The sequence below is a fragment of the Oryzias melastigma genome, linkage group LG8, assembly GCF_002922805.2.
Source record: "Oryzias melastigma strain HK-1 linkage group LG8, ASM292280v2, whole genome shotgun sequence".
NCBI lineage: Eukaryota > Metazoa > Chordata > Actinopteri > Beloniformes > Adrianichthyidae > Oryzias > Oryzias melastigma.
In genome coordinates this window covers 8,570,150-8,589,429 of record NC_050519.1, presented here as the reverse complement: position 1 = coordinate 8,589,429, position 19,280 = coordinate 8,570,150, and the positions used below count along the sequence as shown (strand labels likewise).

At 40.3% G+C, this 19,280-nt stretch overlaps 1 protein-coding gene across 1 annotated transcript; it reads right to left on the bottom strand.

The window, feature by feature from the left end:
- Nucleotides 1–147: 147 nt before the first annotated feature.
- Nucleotides 148–6,928, bottom strand: gpr146 (G protein-coupled receptor 146). The gene is made up of 2 exons (XM_024272428.2): nt 6,569–6,928; nt 148–3,495 (listed from the first exon to the last, which is right to left on the bottom strand). The coding sequence occupies exon 2, from the start codon at nt 3,452–3,454 to the stop codon at nt 2,453–2,455; it is 1,002 nt and encodes a 333-aa protein (XP_024128196.1). The 5' UTR covers nt 3,455–3,495; nt 6,569–6,928; the 3' UTR covers nt 148–2,452.
- Between the last annotated feature and the right edge of the window lie 12,352 nt (nt 6,929–19,280).

Here is a 19,280-nt window from a genome sequence, read left to right as displayed (position 1 = left end):
TCCACGCGCGCTGGCATCCGTCTTGGCGCTGGCTGTTGCTGCAGCTCGCCTGATAGCTTGCCCAGACCTGAGTGGGGTTAAAAGTCCAAACTCTGAATATTAGTAGGGGAACGAATCAAAAGCAAGCAAGAAAGATTATCAACATACTTTTGTGTTAGTTTCTTATTTAATCAGGCTTCGACTCAGCTGACAGTACATTAAATTGTTTCTCTCCAAAAATATTGTATTTTTAATAGAGCATAGGATATTTATGAAATTCTCTCAGAAACAATATTTACATTTTTTTATACAGAACTCTTGTATGCAAACAAAAAAAGGCATCGATTCTAACACGGATCAGCTTTTATCGTCTTAAATTCAGTCACTACAAGGAAGTAGGAGATAATGTCTTGCCTGCATCCGTGTGAAGAAATCTCTAAAAATAAACGGCTCTCAGACGAACGTGCTCTTCTCATTTGGTGATGCTGCTCCACTAAAAGCCATTCACAAAGCTTCCGTATCACACAGATGACAGAATCAAATGTCACACAATCACCACACATGATTTCAGTCGCTTTCATTTAGCTGAATTTTCTGCATAAGTGCCCTAAAGGAGATCAGCTTAAAATGCTCATAAAAACTGCTTTTCACATTTTTTTTTCAAACTGAGATTGATGCAGCTTAGCTCAAACTGTCGATTTTTATTTCTAAATGTACAAGCGGGCGTTTGGACTTCGGTCTGAGCTCAATGATTAACTCTGTCAGGGGCTTTTGAGGGAAAGAGGATGCTGCGTTTGGAAATGTAAACAGCCAGAGCAGAACGCTTCCTCCTGACGCATCACGGAGGAAGCGATGATGCTATCCTGCAAAAATCAAACTCATTCGCTTTCAGATTTAGAAAAACAATTCTTGAAGCAAAAAAAAAAAAAAGGAATGTGCATGAGGCTTTGTCTCAAGCTTGGCAATAATAAATAAGGATCAAATTACCGTTAATACACCCTGCAATTCTTTGCGACTTTAAAGCAAAAGCACAAAGATTGAATCATTTATATTATTCAAAAACATAAATTAAAACAAACTTAGGTGATAATCATCGGTAGATGTTTCTTACTGGGATTTTACAGTGGCAACACCTACAAAAATGCCCCATCTGCCAGGTTTGTGTCCACACGAAGAAACGGCCCTTTTGATAAAGAATAATCATGTTCATGGAGTGACAGATTGTGCAACGTTTCTTTAACATTTTAGAAATTCTGTTCACTGCTTAAAAAGCTCATTTGTCAAAAAGAAAAGTAGCTTTGATGCATGTGAGCAGCATTAAAGTTTCAGCGCAGACCAACGCTGATGCCAAGTGTTTGCTTTCAGATCCATGCAGGATTGCTTCTGTGACCTCGAGATGGAATACTTCCACCAGACAAAGCCTCCCGACCCCTCAAGTGCTCACGGGATGAGAGGAATGTACGTGCCACCGCCTCAGGGCCTCACAGGAGACTCTTTGTGGACGCCACTGCCCCTGCGTCAGCTTCTCCACGTACGCGTTCTTCGACACAATTTTATCGTCCCACCCTGAGCTGTCAGCTCCGCTTAACAGGTGGATCAAAGCTGCTTATGATTAACAGCTAATGTTTTTCAGCAGAATCGCAAGAGGTATACCGGTTATGTCTGAACCCTGAATACAATCTTTGTTTTGGTTTCAAAGTGGAAAATAAAAGTACTTTTCGTTTGAGCGAATTAAAGAGTTTGGCCTCGTGACTTCCCCAAACGTCAGAGATTTAGCATTTCTTCACTTCATGAAATACTTTCAACTTTCATAAAATGTTTAAAAACTTCATCTGATCTCCATTCAGTTCAGAAAAACTTGAATGCAAGGAATATTTTGATTCCAGTTTGGAAGGAGAATGGAAGCAAAGACTCTTGATGGTTCAGCAGCTTAACGTCAACAATGTCCACTGATGCAAGACAACAAAGTGCTCAGGTAAAGGAAATCAAAACCAAGCAAAAAAATGGTCGATTTTTCACTTGATATTAAAAAATTGTAGCTGCTTTTGGGGTGACTTCTGCTGTCACTCAAAGGCTTTGATAGCAGAAGAAGCTTTTGACAGATAGATTGCTTAGTTATTTTGTTCTGGTTTGAGTGGAACTCTTACAGAAGTCCACTCTGATGATTGGAGGATTTCACGCACTTTACAACCTCTGAACCAGAAGGCAAAGTGAGATGGTTGAGAGCTTTAAACGCTGACACTGAGGAAAAAAAAAAAAACAGCACTTAGTGGTTTTGCTTGGTTGATCCTGTCACTGCAACGCTCCACAGATCAGATGAAGATCTGGAAAGTGACAGGAAATTCCACAGTTTGCTATGTCGCTCTTAACACAGTCCAGAGCGTCGAGGAAGCCCAGCCTGGCTCTGTGCAGGAGGTGTGGGGTGGGGGGTAAGTGCTGGCTGTGCCGAGAGCTGGGAGGGGAAATTGCGATCTCACGTCACTACTTGCTGCACTGTTGAGTGTTCGTGAGGGCAGGACTGGTCTCTGAAGTGCAGCCTCCTGAGCAGCCGCTGAAGCTTGCTGGAGAAGTTTTTGTTCATTTGTCTGTACATGAGTGGCATGGCGAAGCTGCTGGAGAACGCCAGGAGTTTCGACACACATCTGACAAAATTGTACGTCGGAGAGTCACGTGCGTGGCTAATAAATCCTGGTACGAAAGCCACAGTGTGAACCAAAAGGGTCATGTAGTATGGGGTCCACAGGACAAACTGGACACAGACGGAGGCGAGCAACAGCCGGTGTATAGACGGGTCCAGGCGAGCCGACTCCTGATCCAGAGGCGTGGACTCCTTCCTGATGCGCAGGATGAGAACAAAGGCATAGAGAACAGCCACGGCTGGGACCACGTAGCCAATGAACATCATGATGGCGTCTGCCGCCTCCTTGTTCTCCATTTTGGAGCACTCCACCATCTTTGCTGAGATGTGATTGCACACATAGAACAGCAGCGAAGAAAAGCTCGTCAGCACGGCGCCGCCCCAGATGAAACCGCACACGTGTTTGGTGTTGTACACGCTGGACATGTACGTGCGTGGTAGCGCCCGCTCGATGTAGTAGTCCAGACTGAGAAGCGTGGTGGAGTACATGATGACCAGAGACGAGATGTTGAAGAGTATCAGCAGCGTGATGTAGACCTCATTGTTGTAATCCCACACATGCCATCGAGTGAAGGTGGAGCTCAGCAGCTCCATGGGCGCCACCAGGTTGAGCACAAGACCCGCGATGGCCATGTTGACGAAATATACGTCCGGCATGGTCAGGGAGACCTTGTTGGAGAGGTTCACCACAACCAGCAGCACGTTGTAGCACAGCCCCAAAGGGAAGCACACCAGGAGGTAGATGAGGGACAAGACTGACAGGATGAGGCCGAAGTCCCTGCAGAGCTGGAGGTCCACGCTGGTATCTGTCTCATTGTGAAGCATGCAGATCCACATCGCTGGGCTCTGAAACTAGTCAAGCACTTTCAAACGATGAGCTGCAGGTGGACAGACGAGAGATAAGCATTAGGATAAAAGGACATAAGAAAGTGATAGCTTAAACTAAGCATTTCTCTCTTCTTTTGAAAATTTTTCAACTCCTTTAATTATTTTTTTTGCCTGGAAAAAGAGCAGAAAAACCTACAAGCCATTATGCTTTGGGTAAAATTGTTAATTTCACTTCACTGCATCTGACTGCCTGAAAACAAACAGCAAACAATGAGCTTCATTTGCTCGCTCTGCCTCCAAACTCCACAATTTTTTCCCCTGGCAAGAGCAAATACGGCTATTGTTCTGCAGGATAATACAAGACTGTATTTGTTTGACGTGGTGGCAAGTTTGTCCTTCGGTCCTCTGCATCTCTTTGCAGCCGTCACGGTCACATGCGAGCGCCTGTAAAACGCTGAGCTTATCTTTATCATCAGGCCACAGAATAATGCGAAAACACCTTAAAGGTAGATGAATTCTCCTGAGCTGCAGCCACGTTAGCAAGACTGAGCATGCAGCCATACCGAAAAATTAATAAGTGAAGTTCCAGGAAAAGGTTTATGATGCAGATGGGGGTAGGGGTTCGACTGAAATATTTCACAAATTCAGTGTTTCACGTCCTCTGTCATGGCTTAAACATACATCAGCTCAAGTTAAGGCCATAAAATAAATATTACAATATCTAGGAGGTGTGCCAATCTGTTCCAGGAAGAGATTTTCCCTCAAAATATGAAGACGAAGGGAGCAGGAGTTTTGTTTTTAAGGGGAAAGAGTAATTATACAAGTAAAGGGGGAAAATTCCTCTGTTCACTTACGTAATGCCACTACCGAGAGGGTCTGTTTTGGCCTCCAGCCATAGACAGACATACACATAATGTCTCTGTCCCTGATCACAGTACACTGCAACTGTAATGAGCCCACCGAGTGAGCGGGCCAGCTTGCAGAGCTTAGGTCAGTCAGGAGGAAGAAAGTGTAGAGTTACAGTCTTTAAAAAAAAAANNNNGGGGGGGGGGTCACAACAGGAGGAGGTCTGGAGAGATCTATAGTGTCTTGTGTTTCACTGACATGAATAAAAGCTTGGTTATTAAATTCTTCTGAATGAGTCTATACTTTCGGCTATAAACACAAACCTAACTGTTTAACGTCACTCAATTTTAGTGAAACATAAATCAAAGCGATTTTTTTAATTTGGGATCATAAACTAAATCAAGACTTTGACGAGGATCCCCATGCTTTAGAATCACTTGAAGGAAGTTAGGGATAATTAAAGGGACAAAGCGATGAGATGGCACCTGCTGGTTACCTTTTCATTACCGATACTGGCTCAAACAGAAACTTCAATTAGCTTCTAGATCTCCTAAAACTGTTCTTTGACCTTCATTTTGCCAGCTATGAAACAAGAAGTTTGCCAGATTTTATGCATTTCTAGACATTTATAAACACAGTACGGCCAAGTAATTACCCTTTCACTACAAACTACAGGCATATGGTGTACAAATGTGCATTTAATAACAAAGTTTTTTATAAACTTGAGAAAAAAATATTCGAAATGTTGATCCAATTTTGTCCTTTTTAAGATAAATGTAATTAACTAATACATTTTTAAACATTCTACTTTTTTGAGTGTCAGCGCCCTCTCTCTTGAAATGATGTTCTCCAGAAATTATTCAATGCCTTTAAAGTTGAGTTAATTCATTGTACCAACAATTCATGGACTTCGTCTCTGACGAGGCACGCCGAGGATTTAACAGCGACAAGAGACCAGAAGAACTGGCGAAAAGTCTTTGTCTGGTTTTTCGTGGGACATTAAGGTTTCTGGAAAAGCTTCCTCTGAACTTAGCCATGTCAAAAGCGGTTAAGTTAAATATTCCCAGAGGGGGAGGCCCTGCCTCAGCAAGCTTCAGCCCCCACCAACTACAACCTCCTGACAGTGACGCCCACACGCTTGACGTCTAAATGTTTTGAAGCCAGATCTCCCAGACTGATGGGAATAGTGTGACATACTGGGCCCACACCCGCTTATGTCCTTACTGGAATTTACAGAGTCTTCATAGAATGTCCTGGATGATGTCACATGATTTTATACTCCACAGAGACAACACATTACTACAGGAGGAGAATGAGATTACGTGATTCCCTTTAATGCTGTGGCTGTGCAGCAGTGTCAGGGGTAGGGGCTAGGACAGCCTGTGTTTGACTTGCAAAACACAGATCTTGTTACAAGCTAAAGTACATACACGCATGTCCTGTTAAACATTACATGAAGACAGAGCAGGAAGAAAGCTGCTTCTCAATGCCGGACATTTGTTTTTTTTTCGTAAACTTTGATTAAACGGTGGTCGACCACAGGTCACGGTCAGTCTCAGCGGTCTCTCCAGCTCCTCTCAGGCGACAAGCTTGACTGTGACCGGCACCAACAAAGTCACAGTTCAATGGTCAGCACAAAGCAGGCTTACTGACTCTAAGCCAGGCCCATGCGTGCCCACCTCTCTGTGTCACATGGGGTGACATTGACAGCAAAGCTGAAGCTTTGCAAAAGTGCATTTTTTGAGTCATTCAAAGTCAAATGTACCATTACAAATGATCAAAATACAGTTGCTAGCTAACAAAGGCAGTAAATCTCTGGGTGAAAAAAGTATTTTTTCCCTGTGAAATCAGCTTTAAAAATTAAATGTATTTGTTTTTTGCATAAGAAATTTGCTTAAACTAAACTTGTACTTTGCGTGACATGTGTGGGCGTTTTCCCCCCTAAGAGACTACTATCAAATTTCTTTGTTTTTGCCCTTGTGAGTAAACCTTTACTGAGAGACGCACCTCCAGGTGCTATTGTCCAAACTGCAAACGAATTGTTAGCATCAACGATCATTCAAAATGAATAGGAGTGCGGAAATATCCACATTTTCTTTATGTTTATGCACATAGTGCCTCTAAAATGGCTTTCATTCACATTTCCTACTAAGATTGATTCAAATGAAGCACTTTCTCCAGCACCGAGCCAACCACCAGCCGGGTTTTCTACTTTCGTTTAGGTTAAAAAGACGGGAAAAAGCTCACTTTAGTGTAAGCGAGAGTTTAAAAACTCACCACAAACGACTGGATCCGTGTCAAAAACTACGGAGGCATGGGGTTAGGATGTAGCATTTCCACTGGCATGTTTTAGTCGTCTTGGGGAGAAACTAAATGAAAAAAGAGAATTAAAAAACGTCCTCTTCGGTGTGCACGAGCTCTCAAACCGTTACGGGGAGCGGGAAGCGCGAGCCGAATCGCTTTAGCGGATTTTTCTTGGGTCGGTCTTCATCTGTCAACGCGTCGTGCGAGCCATGGACTGAAAAGGGGCCGACCGTTACTGACTTTACTACTGCCGGAGTGCTGCGGAGCCCTACAGTGTGTACACACGTGACCCTCCCCCCACAGTCTGCTCGCTCGGTCCCCTTTCTCCTGCAGCGCTGAGGTCACGGACCCGAAAAGCCGTTCTCTGCTCTGATTGGACGGAGCACGAAAAGGGCGGAGCGTCAGGGAGATCGAGGGAAGAGGAAAACAAAAGACAAAACTGGTCTTTTTAGGAATGAATAAAACACGCGGAAAAGGATAGAAAGGAACTTTCTTACCTTGTATTCATGCAAATTGTTTTAGACTATTTGTATTTATTATAATCAGCTTTAAATGTCACCATTGAGAAACATAAAAAAATATTTGTATGTTCATGAAAGAATTTTGCATCATATCCATGTAATATGCATGTCAAAAGATGTTTATAAAAGTAATTTTAACATAATGAAAAACAAAACTTTATTTTCAAAGACAATTGAATTACATTTTTAACCTAAAAACGACATGTCAATGCATTTTTAAATGCAAAGCTTCAAATAATCTATAATGACATGAAAGTTAGAATTCAATAAACACTGGGACACAGTTTAATCAGGAATGAGGCTTAGATTAGGTGGATGTTTATGACATGGGCCCCTGTTTGCAAGGGCATGTGCAGGGGTGATTAGAGGCCCAGGTGGCCTTGGATTCACTTGCCTCTGGTGAATTGCTTGGCATCTTGTTTGATTTAAAACACAAAGCTGAAGCACTTATGGAGAGAAGAACAAGGATGATCTGTTTTGAGTACGCTACCGAATTAACATTTTGCAGTTTTAGTTGTGATACAAGTGAAAGATATGTCAGAAGAAAATTGTTTTTTGTTGTAAAAAGATTTAGATTTAGCATCTTATGCAGAATAGTCTTGTGGTTGTTACATCAAAAAATACTGTCAGGGATTTTGAAAAGTTGAAAATAAAAATGTGATGATTTTAGAGTTCAAATAATCAAGTTGGTTTCATTATAGAAGATTTCTTAGTCTTTACTCTTACTGGCAAAAACACGAATTGCAAATCACAGAAACTGTGTAGCAAAACATACCTGCGACCTTGCAGTTTTACAATAACTTAACAAAGTTACAGGAATAAGGGTTTATCTTTTTTTGTGTGTGTACAATAATTAATTACTAGTTTTTTTGTTTATGGAGATCTCCATTTAACTTTTGGCAACGGGCAGGATACATCTGGAGGTCACCTGCCAATAGGCCCAAAATGAGACAAATAAGAAAGTCACACTCATTCTTATGTGGTTAGTCTAAAAATGTTTAAGACAAACTTTGTAAATCTGAAATTTTAACTTAATGAACATTTTTTATGTAGGAATTGAAATATGTTACCATTGACTGTATATGAAAAACTGGACTGAGTGAAACAGGAAGTACCCCTGCTGGTTCCAAGAAGCCAAAATCCTAAATACTACTAATGAGAACACTATTCCTGCTCTGCTACCTGTTCTTTTTACCATGCCATTTTTTTCAATGACATTTTTTAGTAGTGGTAGTTATTCAAATTATAAACTGACCAATCAGATGCCTCTATAAAAGTGTGTGGTCTCATTTAAAATATCTGAAAGGTTTAATTGAGTTCGCTATGGATATCAACTCCTGATTGGCGAGAGTGTTATCACCGAAACAGAACTGCTTACTGATGTCATATGGCTTCAACATGGCGGCATCTGTGTCGCGAAAAAATGGTGACTGAATTGACTTCATTTTGTTGGAGCCAGAAGTCATTTTCTTTGGGTGACATCTTGTTCAGTTTGTTCTCATTAATGCATGACACCAACGAAAAACATAACAAAGTAACATTTACATTGGTGTGAGTAATCAGTGACAGAATAAAAGTCCAGTTATGCTTTCTGTCTGTTTGTCATTTGGATAACTGATCCCTTAAGTATGGTTATTTTTGTGTCCTAACACGCAAAAACTAACGCAAGAGCTGCAGTTATAGATCACTTTTGGGACATTCAACCCACTTTTGATCGATAACAGATGCATAAAGCTGCATTTACTGTTTGTTTCCATCTGCAGCGGTTGGAAGCGTATGCTTTTCCAAGAAGCCTCGATGACTCATGTCCTTTGAAAAACAGATATTTGTTTGCATGCTCTTTGCATTTATGCATTGGCTTACCTGGCTGCATGACAGTGTGTTTGTTTTAACAGAAAACAGACCACTGGTTGTGCTTGCAATGAAGTCAAAGTCAACAGCAGAGTCATAAAATATTTCTTGTTGTGACTCATTTTAGTTTAGTGTCGTTTAGAAATGACGGCAGAGAAAGTTTCCATTGCGAGGAGATGATAAACCATGAAGATGTACCTGTTTTACTTCATACTTTGATACTGATTTATGTCCAACTGTGAGACAGCTGCTTATTATATTGGATTAAACCATCCTTTTCCTTTTCCCGCTTCCGTCAACAGCCCGAGGCTGCGCTCAAACAGACACTGACTTTTTTTTTTTTATGTGTTTGGGCCTCTCATTTTTCCCCCAGAGACTACAGATATTTTTGAAAACATTTGAGCTGAGCCAGCTGGTTCATGTTATCTGCTTGGTTTTTGAGAATGTGTCAATCTACCTTTTTGGAATTGGCAAAATGGAGTCCCTAATCATTATTCAATCTTTTATAGCACACAGATAAATCAAATTTGAATAGAATTTGGCAGCATGTTGGCTGGAAATTGTTGGGAGTCATCTGACTAATGAATGGCCCATTGATTAAACCTGTTTCAATGGTTGTATCTGTGCAGACACATCAGAATGTGTCTAATACTTTCACAGAATTTGCATTAAACTCAAACTAACCCTAAATGCTGAGGTAGAGAGGTTGTTGATCTACAAAAAAATACATCAGAAAAAGAGAACGCCTGCAAAAAGATCAATCTATGCGCATTTACAACAGGGGTTGAAGAGAAGTGACATGCTAAACAAGAACTTATTTTGCAGAAACAGCAAAAAATAATGCCTGGGAAAAGGTAAAGTTGCTCCTATAAAACCTGCTTTTGGATTCATAATTCTAAAAATGAGTGCAGTCTGGGGTTATTTCTTGTACAAGGTTAAAAAAACTCCTAAATTGATGGCTACTTGATGGCCAAAAAGCTTTATATTTCATTGAAAAAGAGTTTATGTTGAAACCCATCTGAATTAGCATTTTAAAGTGGTTTGAATTAAATACAAATCAGAAGATCCTGGATTTTTTTGAATAAAAATGAAGCGAAAAATGACTTTTCAGTGTACCATCTGCTGTTCTTGCACAGACGAGTCTAGTACGTAAATATGTGCAGATGGAACACGTTAAATGGCTTTGTTTCTCGTGGTTTGATTGATGGAAACAGTTACCAGCACAGTTACTACACCAGGTATGATTGCCGACAAAAAAGCTGTGAACCTAAAACAGCTGTTGAACTTATACGAGAGATCTGAATTTTGACAAAGGCCCAGTCACTCCAGTTTAAAGCCCATATGCTCCGCCTGAATGGAAGGCCACAGACTTGCTGCATTATATCAAATCAGCTGACAGCTGTTCCTAATCTTCCAAAAGTCTTGTTTGCATTCTTGATGCAGTGATAATAAAATAAAGCCAGCAGGCAAGAGTCGCTTTTAAGACCCATTTTCCATGCGTTTGTCAAAAGCAAACAACATTAGCCTCCAGTCTCTTCTATTTTTTCTATCAATTTTTTTGCTATATTTGATCAAATTCTGTCTCTTGTACAATCCAATTAGATTAAAAAAACACATTATTGGGGAAATGTGTATTAGTTGCATTGTTAATTCTAAAAAGCCTCAGAGAATAACTAAAAGAAACAGCAACATTACCATTTTGCAGCATCAATCTTCAGGAGAGAAATGACATCTTTTCAGTCTAAATTCATTTTTTTAAAGGGAATCAAATTCTGAATGATGCTAGATTCAAAATATGTCATCTGATAAATGGACTCAGTCAACCAAACAACATTTTAGTATGCTGGGCAACGCTTTTACAAGAGGTACAGACTGTTCTGTTCCACCTCTGCACCCCAGGTACCTGAGAAGATAAAAACAAAAAGAAAAGCAAGGCTGCACAGTCTGGAATGAGAAAAATATTATCTTACTGCAAAATATTCTTGCAAACGCTGCTGATTCGGAATCTTTTTTTTTTTTTTTTCATTTTTATGGTTCTTTTATTAAAACTCAAGTAGGATCTGACTCTGCTGTCTAACAGACTCCGTCAAATTTAACATGAAATAGATGGTAGAAGCATTTCAATTGGTTATATTGAGGCTGATTTGAAGAAAAGTTTAGTTAACAATACAAATCTAAACTCTTAAAAAGAAAAAAAAAACTACCTCGTACCCAAGTGGAATTTGGATTGTAAAATAAAGCAAATTAATCAAAACTCACCCTAGTTTACTCATTTTAAATGTCTATTATAGATATAATTATCAAAATAAAGTTTTTATAGGCAAAATCTATGTCAATTTCTTTTGTAAGCTTGCTTGGACATTTGTACAATGCTGGCAACCTGTCCAAAGTGTATCGCGCTTTTGCCCAACAGTAGCTAGTATAGGCTCCAGCAACCTGAAATGGATTTAGCATTTTTGGAAATAAATGGATAGATGGACACACGTGCATTAAATCAAATTGCTACATTAGCTGGAAAAGCAACAAGCAAATAAGTGGTATGTCGGTCAGTTGTTTTTGAAATGGCTTCAAACAGGAAGTCAAGGGAGATCAGAACCCTTTAACTTACATTCTATAGTCTAACTTGAACATATTCTATAGCGTTTAGCCTTAAAGTTGAGTCATGTTGAAAATATTAACTGTTTTCTTTGCTGACTGCAGCTTTAAACTGGTAACATATGTCGATGCTGAATTGCGCTGCATGTGATGTGGATGTTTTCTGCTGTGAGGAGGAGAGTGTTTGGGGAAAGCGTGAGTATTGGGTTTTAGGACTAAATCACCGTTTATCCCCAATCAAGCTGATAAATCTGCCCTTATTCTTGGAATCCCCGGCAGCACTGAGGCCCCAGCGCGCATTTACTTTCCCTTAAGGATTTCCGCCTGCATTACGACATATGGCTTGTTTACAAGTGATACTCCAAACTCAGCCTGGGCAGTTTTGCCGCTTTCACTTTGACACCAGATGGTCGGAGACACGTAACACAACTCTAATCATTATAAATGGATCTCAGCATCTTCAGGCTCACTGGAGCTCTGAAATATTTATGCTGTGCTCTGAAATGTTGCTTTGTCTAACAATGGGCTGGCACCGTAGTTGTGACATTGTTTGATAATTGTGACAAACACAGCACCAGACACACATCAGCGCTCATTAGTGTGACTGCTTTAACTAAAAATGATCTATCTGGGTTAGGAGCCTGCTAACAGATAGAGGGGATCGGTACAGTGCTGCATCAGGAGCACACTGTGTTCATGCCTTTAAGCTCAGTGGCCTGAGAGTGCGCATTAAGCTCATTAAGTCTGTTGTGCAGATTATAGTGTGCTGCAGTCCGGGCACCAGCATCCAGTAGACTGGGTGTCTTATCATTTTCAGGGCAGGGAGGAAGTGGATAGATTAGGATGGGAGAGCTTCTTTTATCCACTCTGTTAGATGAATGCTAAAATGTGGAAAAAAAAAATCCTGTAAAACTTTTCTTCTAAGGATAAAAAAACATACATTCAACTCATTTAAACACTTCACATCACATGTGTCAAAGTCAAGGCCCAGGGGCCGGATCTGGCCCTCCGGTAATTACGCCCGGCCCTCCAGATTATTTTATTTTATCATTACTACTAGCTCAATGTTATCTTGCACTTATTTCTAACTTGTATAATTTTGATAAAATATATTTTATGGAGAATAAATATTAAAAGTTATTTAAGGTTTAAGTTGATTTATTCTGGAAAAATATTCCTGCCTTTTAATTATTCATAATTATATTAAAAAATGACAGTTTTTAAGTTTTAAATGTTGGTATTCTGCTAGCTTTTTTGGACTATTTTGGCATTTACTAAGATTTTTTAGGCCATGCTAGATGCTAGCTGTTTGGTTAATTTATGCTTTTTAAAGTTTTTAAAAATGTTTTGGAGTTGGAATAATATTTACACTAGCTGTTTTGGCTTGTTTTCTGTTTTTTAGGCTATTTCGAAGTTTAGCAATGTTTTTCAGCCACATGCTAGCTGTTTTGGCAAATCTAAGTTTATTTTCTTTTATTTTTTTGCTTGTTTTTTGGGTTAATTTACTCAAGTTTTAGCTGGCTGTCAGCTTCAGTGTTTTCAGTGATTTCAGCAATTATCTTCAGCATTTTCAGCAATCAATTTCAGTGTTTTCAGCTTCAGTTATTTCAACTGTTAAGTTTAGTGCTTTCAGCTATTAACTTCAGTGTTTTCAGCTTTAGTGTTTTCAACTGTTAATTTTTGTGTTTTCAGCTATCAACTTCAGTATTTTCAGCTTCAGCAATTTCAACTGTTAACTCTAGTGTTTTCAACTATCAACTTCAGTGTTTTCAGCTTCAGCGATTTCAACTGTTAACTTAAGTGTTTTCAGCTATCAATTTTAGTGTTTTCAGCTTCAATAATTTCAACTGTTAACTTTAGATTTTTCCGCTATCAACTTCAGTGTTTTCAGCTTCAGTGATTTCAAGTGTTAACCTTTGTGTTTTCAGCTATCTATTTCAGTGTTTTCAGCTTTAGTGATTTCAACTATTAACTTCAGCATTCTCAGCTATCAACTTCACTGTTTTAGCTTCAGTGATTTCAGTTATTATCGTAAGCGTTGTCAGCCTTTAACTTCAGTGTTTTCAGCTTCAGCAATTTCAACTGTTAACTTTAGATTTTTCAGCTATCAACTTCGGTGTTTTCGGCTTCAGCGATTTCAAGTGTTAACTTTAGTGGTTTCAGCTATCTATTTCAGTGTTTTCAGCTTTAGTGATTTCAACTATTAACTTCAGCGTTTTCAGCTATCACCTTCACTGTTTTTAGCTTAAGTGATTTCAGTTATTATCGTAAGCGTTGTCAGCCATTCACTTTAGTGTTTTCAGCTTCAGTGATTTCAACTATTAACTTCAGCGTTTTCAGCTATCAACTATACTGTTTTTAGCTTAAGTGATTTCAGTTATTATCTTAAGCGTTTTCAGCCATTAACTTCAGTGTTTTCAGTTTTAGTGATTTAAACTATCAACTTCAGCAATTTCAGCTATCTGCACTAGCATCTTCAGCGTATAAATTCAGCTTACAGCATTCACACTAGCATTATCACAGGTAACATCTAGTTCATAATTATCCTTGAAAGTTATGGTTTTAAAGTTTTAAAAATGTAATTTTAGTGTGTTCAATAAATGTTTATCCTGTTCGGCCCGCGACTTAAGGTGTGTTTTGGATTTTGGCCCTCTATGCAATTGAATTTGACACCCCTGCTTTACATAATGTGGACTTGGAGCAAGAGGGCAGAGCCTGGATGAGCTGAGCTTTCATGACAGTTCAAAACGAGTTCACAATATGAGGATCAGCATGGAGCCAGCAGCTTGTTTTAAGTTTGCCATCACGTCTGACTCTTTTGCTCCCCTGCTGAGCTCTGCCATGCTGTCAGATTGCTTCTGGGAAAAAGGCTCCCCAGGTAGCAGCTTGTGATTGGTGGGGGAAACAGTGGCAACGACTCCCAGTTTCCAGCATGAACGGAGCAAAAAGATGTTAAGGGAAAAAAGACTTGATGGAATGGAATCCCTTCAGATGACATGCTTTCCAGCTCAACAATCATTGTGGTAGTGTCTTCCATCTGTCTGTGCTTTTCCTCCAAATATCTATCAACTGTTTGGTCCAAAAAAACGTTGGTATTAAGTTCTTTGTTTGCTCTGGCGGCCCAACGTGTTTATGTTGAAATTAGAAGCTCCACTTGGCAAAAGATGGCACATCTACCAAACGTAAGCAAACTTTTTCACTCTCTGTAATTCAAAAGGAGAGGCAATGAGTTGGAAATTTCCAACACCAAAAGACAGCCAAACCTCACACATACCCAGTGAGCGTGCATCTGCTGCAGGAAGCTCGCTTGCTGACACTTCTTTAGAATTTCCACAAAACCCATCAGCTGCAGTTTGATGTTTATGTAAGTGAATTTGAAATAAACAAGCATCTGCAGCAAAAAAAGGAGGAAATCCTTCTCTAATTTTGTGCTTTGCGCAAAATCCGCACAGACCTCTAAAACTGCTGTGCAAGGAAAATCAAAGTATTTATAGATTTTATGCAGATTAAGTCTGAATTTCCGGATGAGAACCTGAGGATTGAATCAACTTTTTGTTTATCCTTTTGCTTTTGCTGGTTCTATTTTTTGCAACTACATAATGTTGTCAATTAGTATAGTTTGAAATGTTTCTGTTTGTTTCCCTGCCTTGTGTCCTAAAGTGACACTTGTACTCAAAAAATAAGCAGAATTAATTTAATTTCCTCCCTCTCAAATTGATCTCATATGGAATAGATTATTGTTATAAATTTTCCTAATATCTGCTTTGGATTGTTTATCTTCATTACTTGTTCTGGTCATCCAGAGTCTGACTTCATACATGGGGATGCTATGCGAGTGCATTACATGCCTCCACGTATCTTAAACATTCCTGATGTAAGTAAAGTAAACTTGTGTTTCAGAACAGGGTGTATTTAGACAGATGATGCATGCAGAAAAAGCATTCAGACAGCTGCTTCCCTTGTCCTTCGTGACAGACCGAGCACTGACCTGGGGTCAGTTTTGTAATGTATACTTTTTAATAATATCCACCTCAGCCACATGCTTTAGCAGTAGTTTTATGCCACGTTCCTCACATTTTCTTTGTCTGTCATGGGAAATCCGTCTGTTGTCTTTTGTCGCAGGAGTCCACATCAGGTCAGCTTGAATAAAGTTTTTTTTGTAAATGAAATCCAGAAGACCGCGGCTGACCTCAGAGGAGTGATAAAGGAGCTCCAAAGATCAGACGCTCCTCCTCCCTCTCGCAGATCGATTATCGCCTGGGCGTTTTTTTTTTTTTTTTTCTTTGCCACTTACTTTGTCAGAGTTGTCGTTTGGAGGGACAGGCAACACAAAGCTCTGTTTTGGGTTGCTTTATCAAAGCATCTGTGTAATGGTGTGTTCTGTTGTCTGAGGGAACACTTCAAAAGACTGAAACTTATCTCACAGGAAGTCCATTAGGAGATAGCGCATTTAAAAGCTGCGAAAAAGAAACATACCCCTATGAAAGTGTTGAGGAAAAACAGCTAACGTTTAAGCACTTTACTTTACTTGTTTTGGTTAGCTCCTGTTCAAATCTTTGTTATATAAGTCAAATGTGAACATGAAAATCTCCTTTTATAGCTGATCTTCTGAAAGCATTTTGGGATTTTAGCTGTAGTTATCCCAGAATGCATTAGGCTGTTAAATAAGAAAGATAATTCTCCTCTTGAAGATACATTCAATAAAAAGTCACATAAACCCGTTCGGTCTTCCACGCCCAGAACTTACGTGTCACTACCTTTGACATGAGTAGAGATGAACAAAACAAAGCTGTTGCCTTGAGTTCCAACAAAATTAAGTCAATTTAGTCGCCAGTTTTCCGCGGTACAGATATCGCCCAATTTCGCCATTTTGGGACCAGACAGCATTAGCAAGCAGTGATTGGTCTGAAGATTTGTCATTTAAACGAAAATTAATCAAAATTAAGTTGAGCGAGAATATGGTAAAAAGAGACACCAAAGCAAGCTGTTGAATTTTCAATAGAAGTCTATAGGATTTTGGCTTTTTGGGACCAGCGTTCCGATTTGGAACGCGAGGGGGGAGGGGATGATCAGTCCCGCTGTCTCTGGACTGTTTATGGTTGCTAAGCAAGTTTTTAAGGTCGGTCTCAGGCTCTATGTAGAATGTGAATGTAGCTTGATGCTATTTTCAAATTGGGCTTGAAAAGTCTGAGACCATGGTTCTTGACAGGAGAAAGGTAGTTTGCTCTTTCTCAGGGGGTGGACTGCTCCCACCTCAGGTGGGAGTGTTTAAATATCTTAGGGTATTGTTCACGAGTGAGGGAAGATTGTAGCATGAGATCGACAGGTGGATTGGAGCGTTATGCGGTTTCTGCACCAGTTTGTTGTGGTGAAGAGAGAGCTAATCCAGAAAGCAAAGATCTCAATTTACTGATTGATCTTTGTTCCAGTAACTCACCTATGGTCAAGAGCTCTGAGTCATGACCGAAAGAATGAGGTCACAAGTGGCTGAAATTAGCTTCCTGGGCACTCCCTTAGAGATAGGGTGAGAAGCTCAGTCACCTGGAGAGAGCTCAGAGTAGAGCCGCTTCTCCGTCATATCGAGAGGAGCCAGTTGAGGTGGCTCAGGTACCTGGTTTAGATGTCTCCTGGACGTCTCTCTTGGGAGGTGTTCTTGGCATGTCCAACTGGGCAGAGGCTCCGGGGAACACCTGGGACAAGCTGTAGAGACTATGTCTCTCGGCTGGCCTGGGAATGACCCCAAAAGGGGCTGGAGGAAGTGGCCAGCGAGAGGGAAGTCTGGGCTTCTTTGCTTAGACTGCTTCCATAACGACTCGCTTCCGTATGGATGGATGGATGGCTTGAAAAATGCTCGGAAAGTCTATGTAAACAAGCACATATTTGCGTTTCTGCCTTCAAAACTTACATTCATGCGTTGTTACCCAAGTTTTTAAGATAGTTTTCAGGCTCCACACAATAAAACTGGCACCAAAAGTTACCAGTTGAACTTTGACCAGTCAGGGACTCGGGTGTGGTAGTGGGTAGCGTAATTTTCAAGACACAGACGTTTAAAAGTTGATCATGCAGGACGAATTATTAATTGTCTGAATTAATTTGCACTATGTCTATCATATATCGGTTATGAAAAGAAAAAAATGCTATAGCTAGATTTGAGAAACTTGCAGCACTTCCACGTTTTGCACGAAGCCTCTTCCAACTGAGAGTACAAACTTTAGCATTGGGTAGCAACAGACTTATATGAAAACTTTATGCAAAAAAAACAGTGTTCAGTCCGTTCTTGAACATGCCACACATGCCCGGTGTGTACATAGCTTTTGATACGTTTGAGGTCTCTCTGCAGGACAGCAGCAGGGTGTGGCCCAACGCCAGAAAGGCATCCAGGAAGGGACTCCTGCTTCACGGGCCCCCTGGTGCATTCTCCTGTGGTTGTGAGCCAGGATTATTCTGCTGTGTGCTTCCACCAGATGCAGCAGTGGATGTGCTCTGTCCTGCTGCCCAGCGCTGATGAGCAGATCTAAGAGGGATTAGTGGGCTGTTGTGGTGGACAGCGGGCGGCGGTCCACACACAGCTGTGTGTTTGTGTGTTTCATAATGCTCTGGCCTCTGGGCCGCCTCTGGCTCTGCTCCCACCCTGAACCACCTTTCCCTCCCTCTGACCCGACAGCTCAAGGAGCTCTTGGATTGTGGACAGCAGTAACTCCCAAATTTTTGGAATGACATGAAAGCTTTTAAAGAAATATGACTCTCCCAGAAGATTTGTGGGAGAGAAGTACTCAGACATCATCGGAGAGTGTTGCCTATTTTTTTCATGTGTCGCCACAAATGCTTGAAATTTACTCAGCTTTGCAAACATTCTTAAATATGCAACACATTTAGAGTGGAAAATTACTGGTTTATCAGTGCAACAAGACAAAATAATCCCTGCTTGGGCTCTAAAGCTGCTCTTTACGATTTGATCTGCTGTTGCTGCTACTGCTTTTCCTGGTAGAAAGAGAATGCATCTGCTGGTCAAGTTAGGAAATGTTTTTGCCCTTTAAGTGATTTGAGGTCATATTTCACTGTAGAGACTGTCTATTTACAGAAAACAATTCCCCATGGAGCAAAAACCGTCAGATGAGAAGTGCTTTGTGGAAAAACATCAGTCTAGCACGGGTCCACTTTGCAAGTTTCTAAAGCAAGGAGATTTCCACTGAGTCACATTGTTGTGTAGAAGTTATGGAACTTTAGTTTTGGTAACACGTCAGCTTGTGAAAATAAATTGTTTTCCAATTTATTTCAAATGCTTCTTTCAAACATTTCACAAAAAGAAATCTGAGCAGAAGCAAAAAAAACATAAATTTCAAAGGCTGTCAGCATTGTTTTTCTCCAAATGATTTTCCTCAAAGACGTTCCGGTTAAATTCAAAAGTGGAGTGTTGGTAGAAATTGCTAGTTTTGTAAACTTTTCTAGAAGGCCTTGGTCTGCACAAAAACACAGCTAACAACTGTCTGGCTCGAATCTCCCTGAACTCTCACTCTCTGTGTGTGTCTGTGTTTGATGTCGTGGTTTGGCTGTCCTCTAAAGTGTTCATTTCAAAGTGGTTACTTTGGGCCTCAGCTTGACTTACTGGCTGTCTGCCTACACCCTGTGGTCTGCCATCCACTATAACAACTGTGTGTGCGTCGGGGTGTGCGTGTGAGTGTGTACTGGCATTACTTGTGTGTATATGCACAGGTACT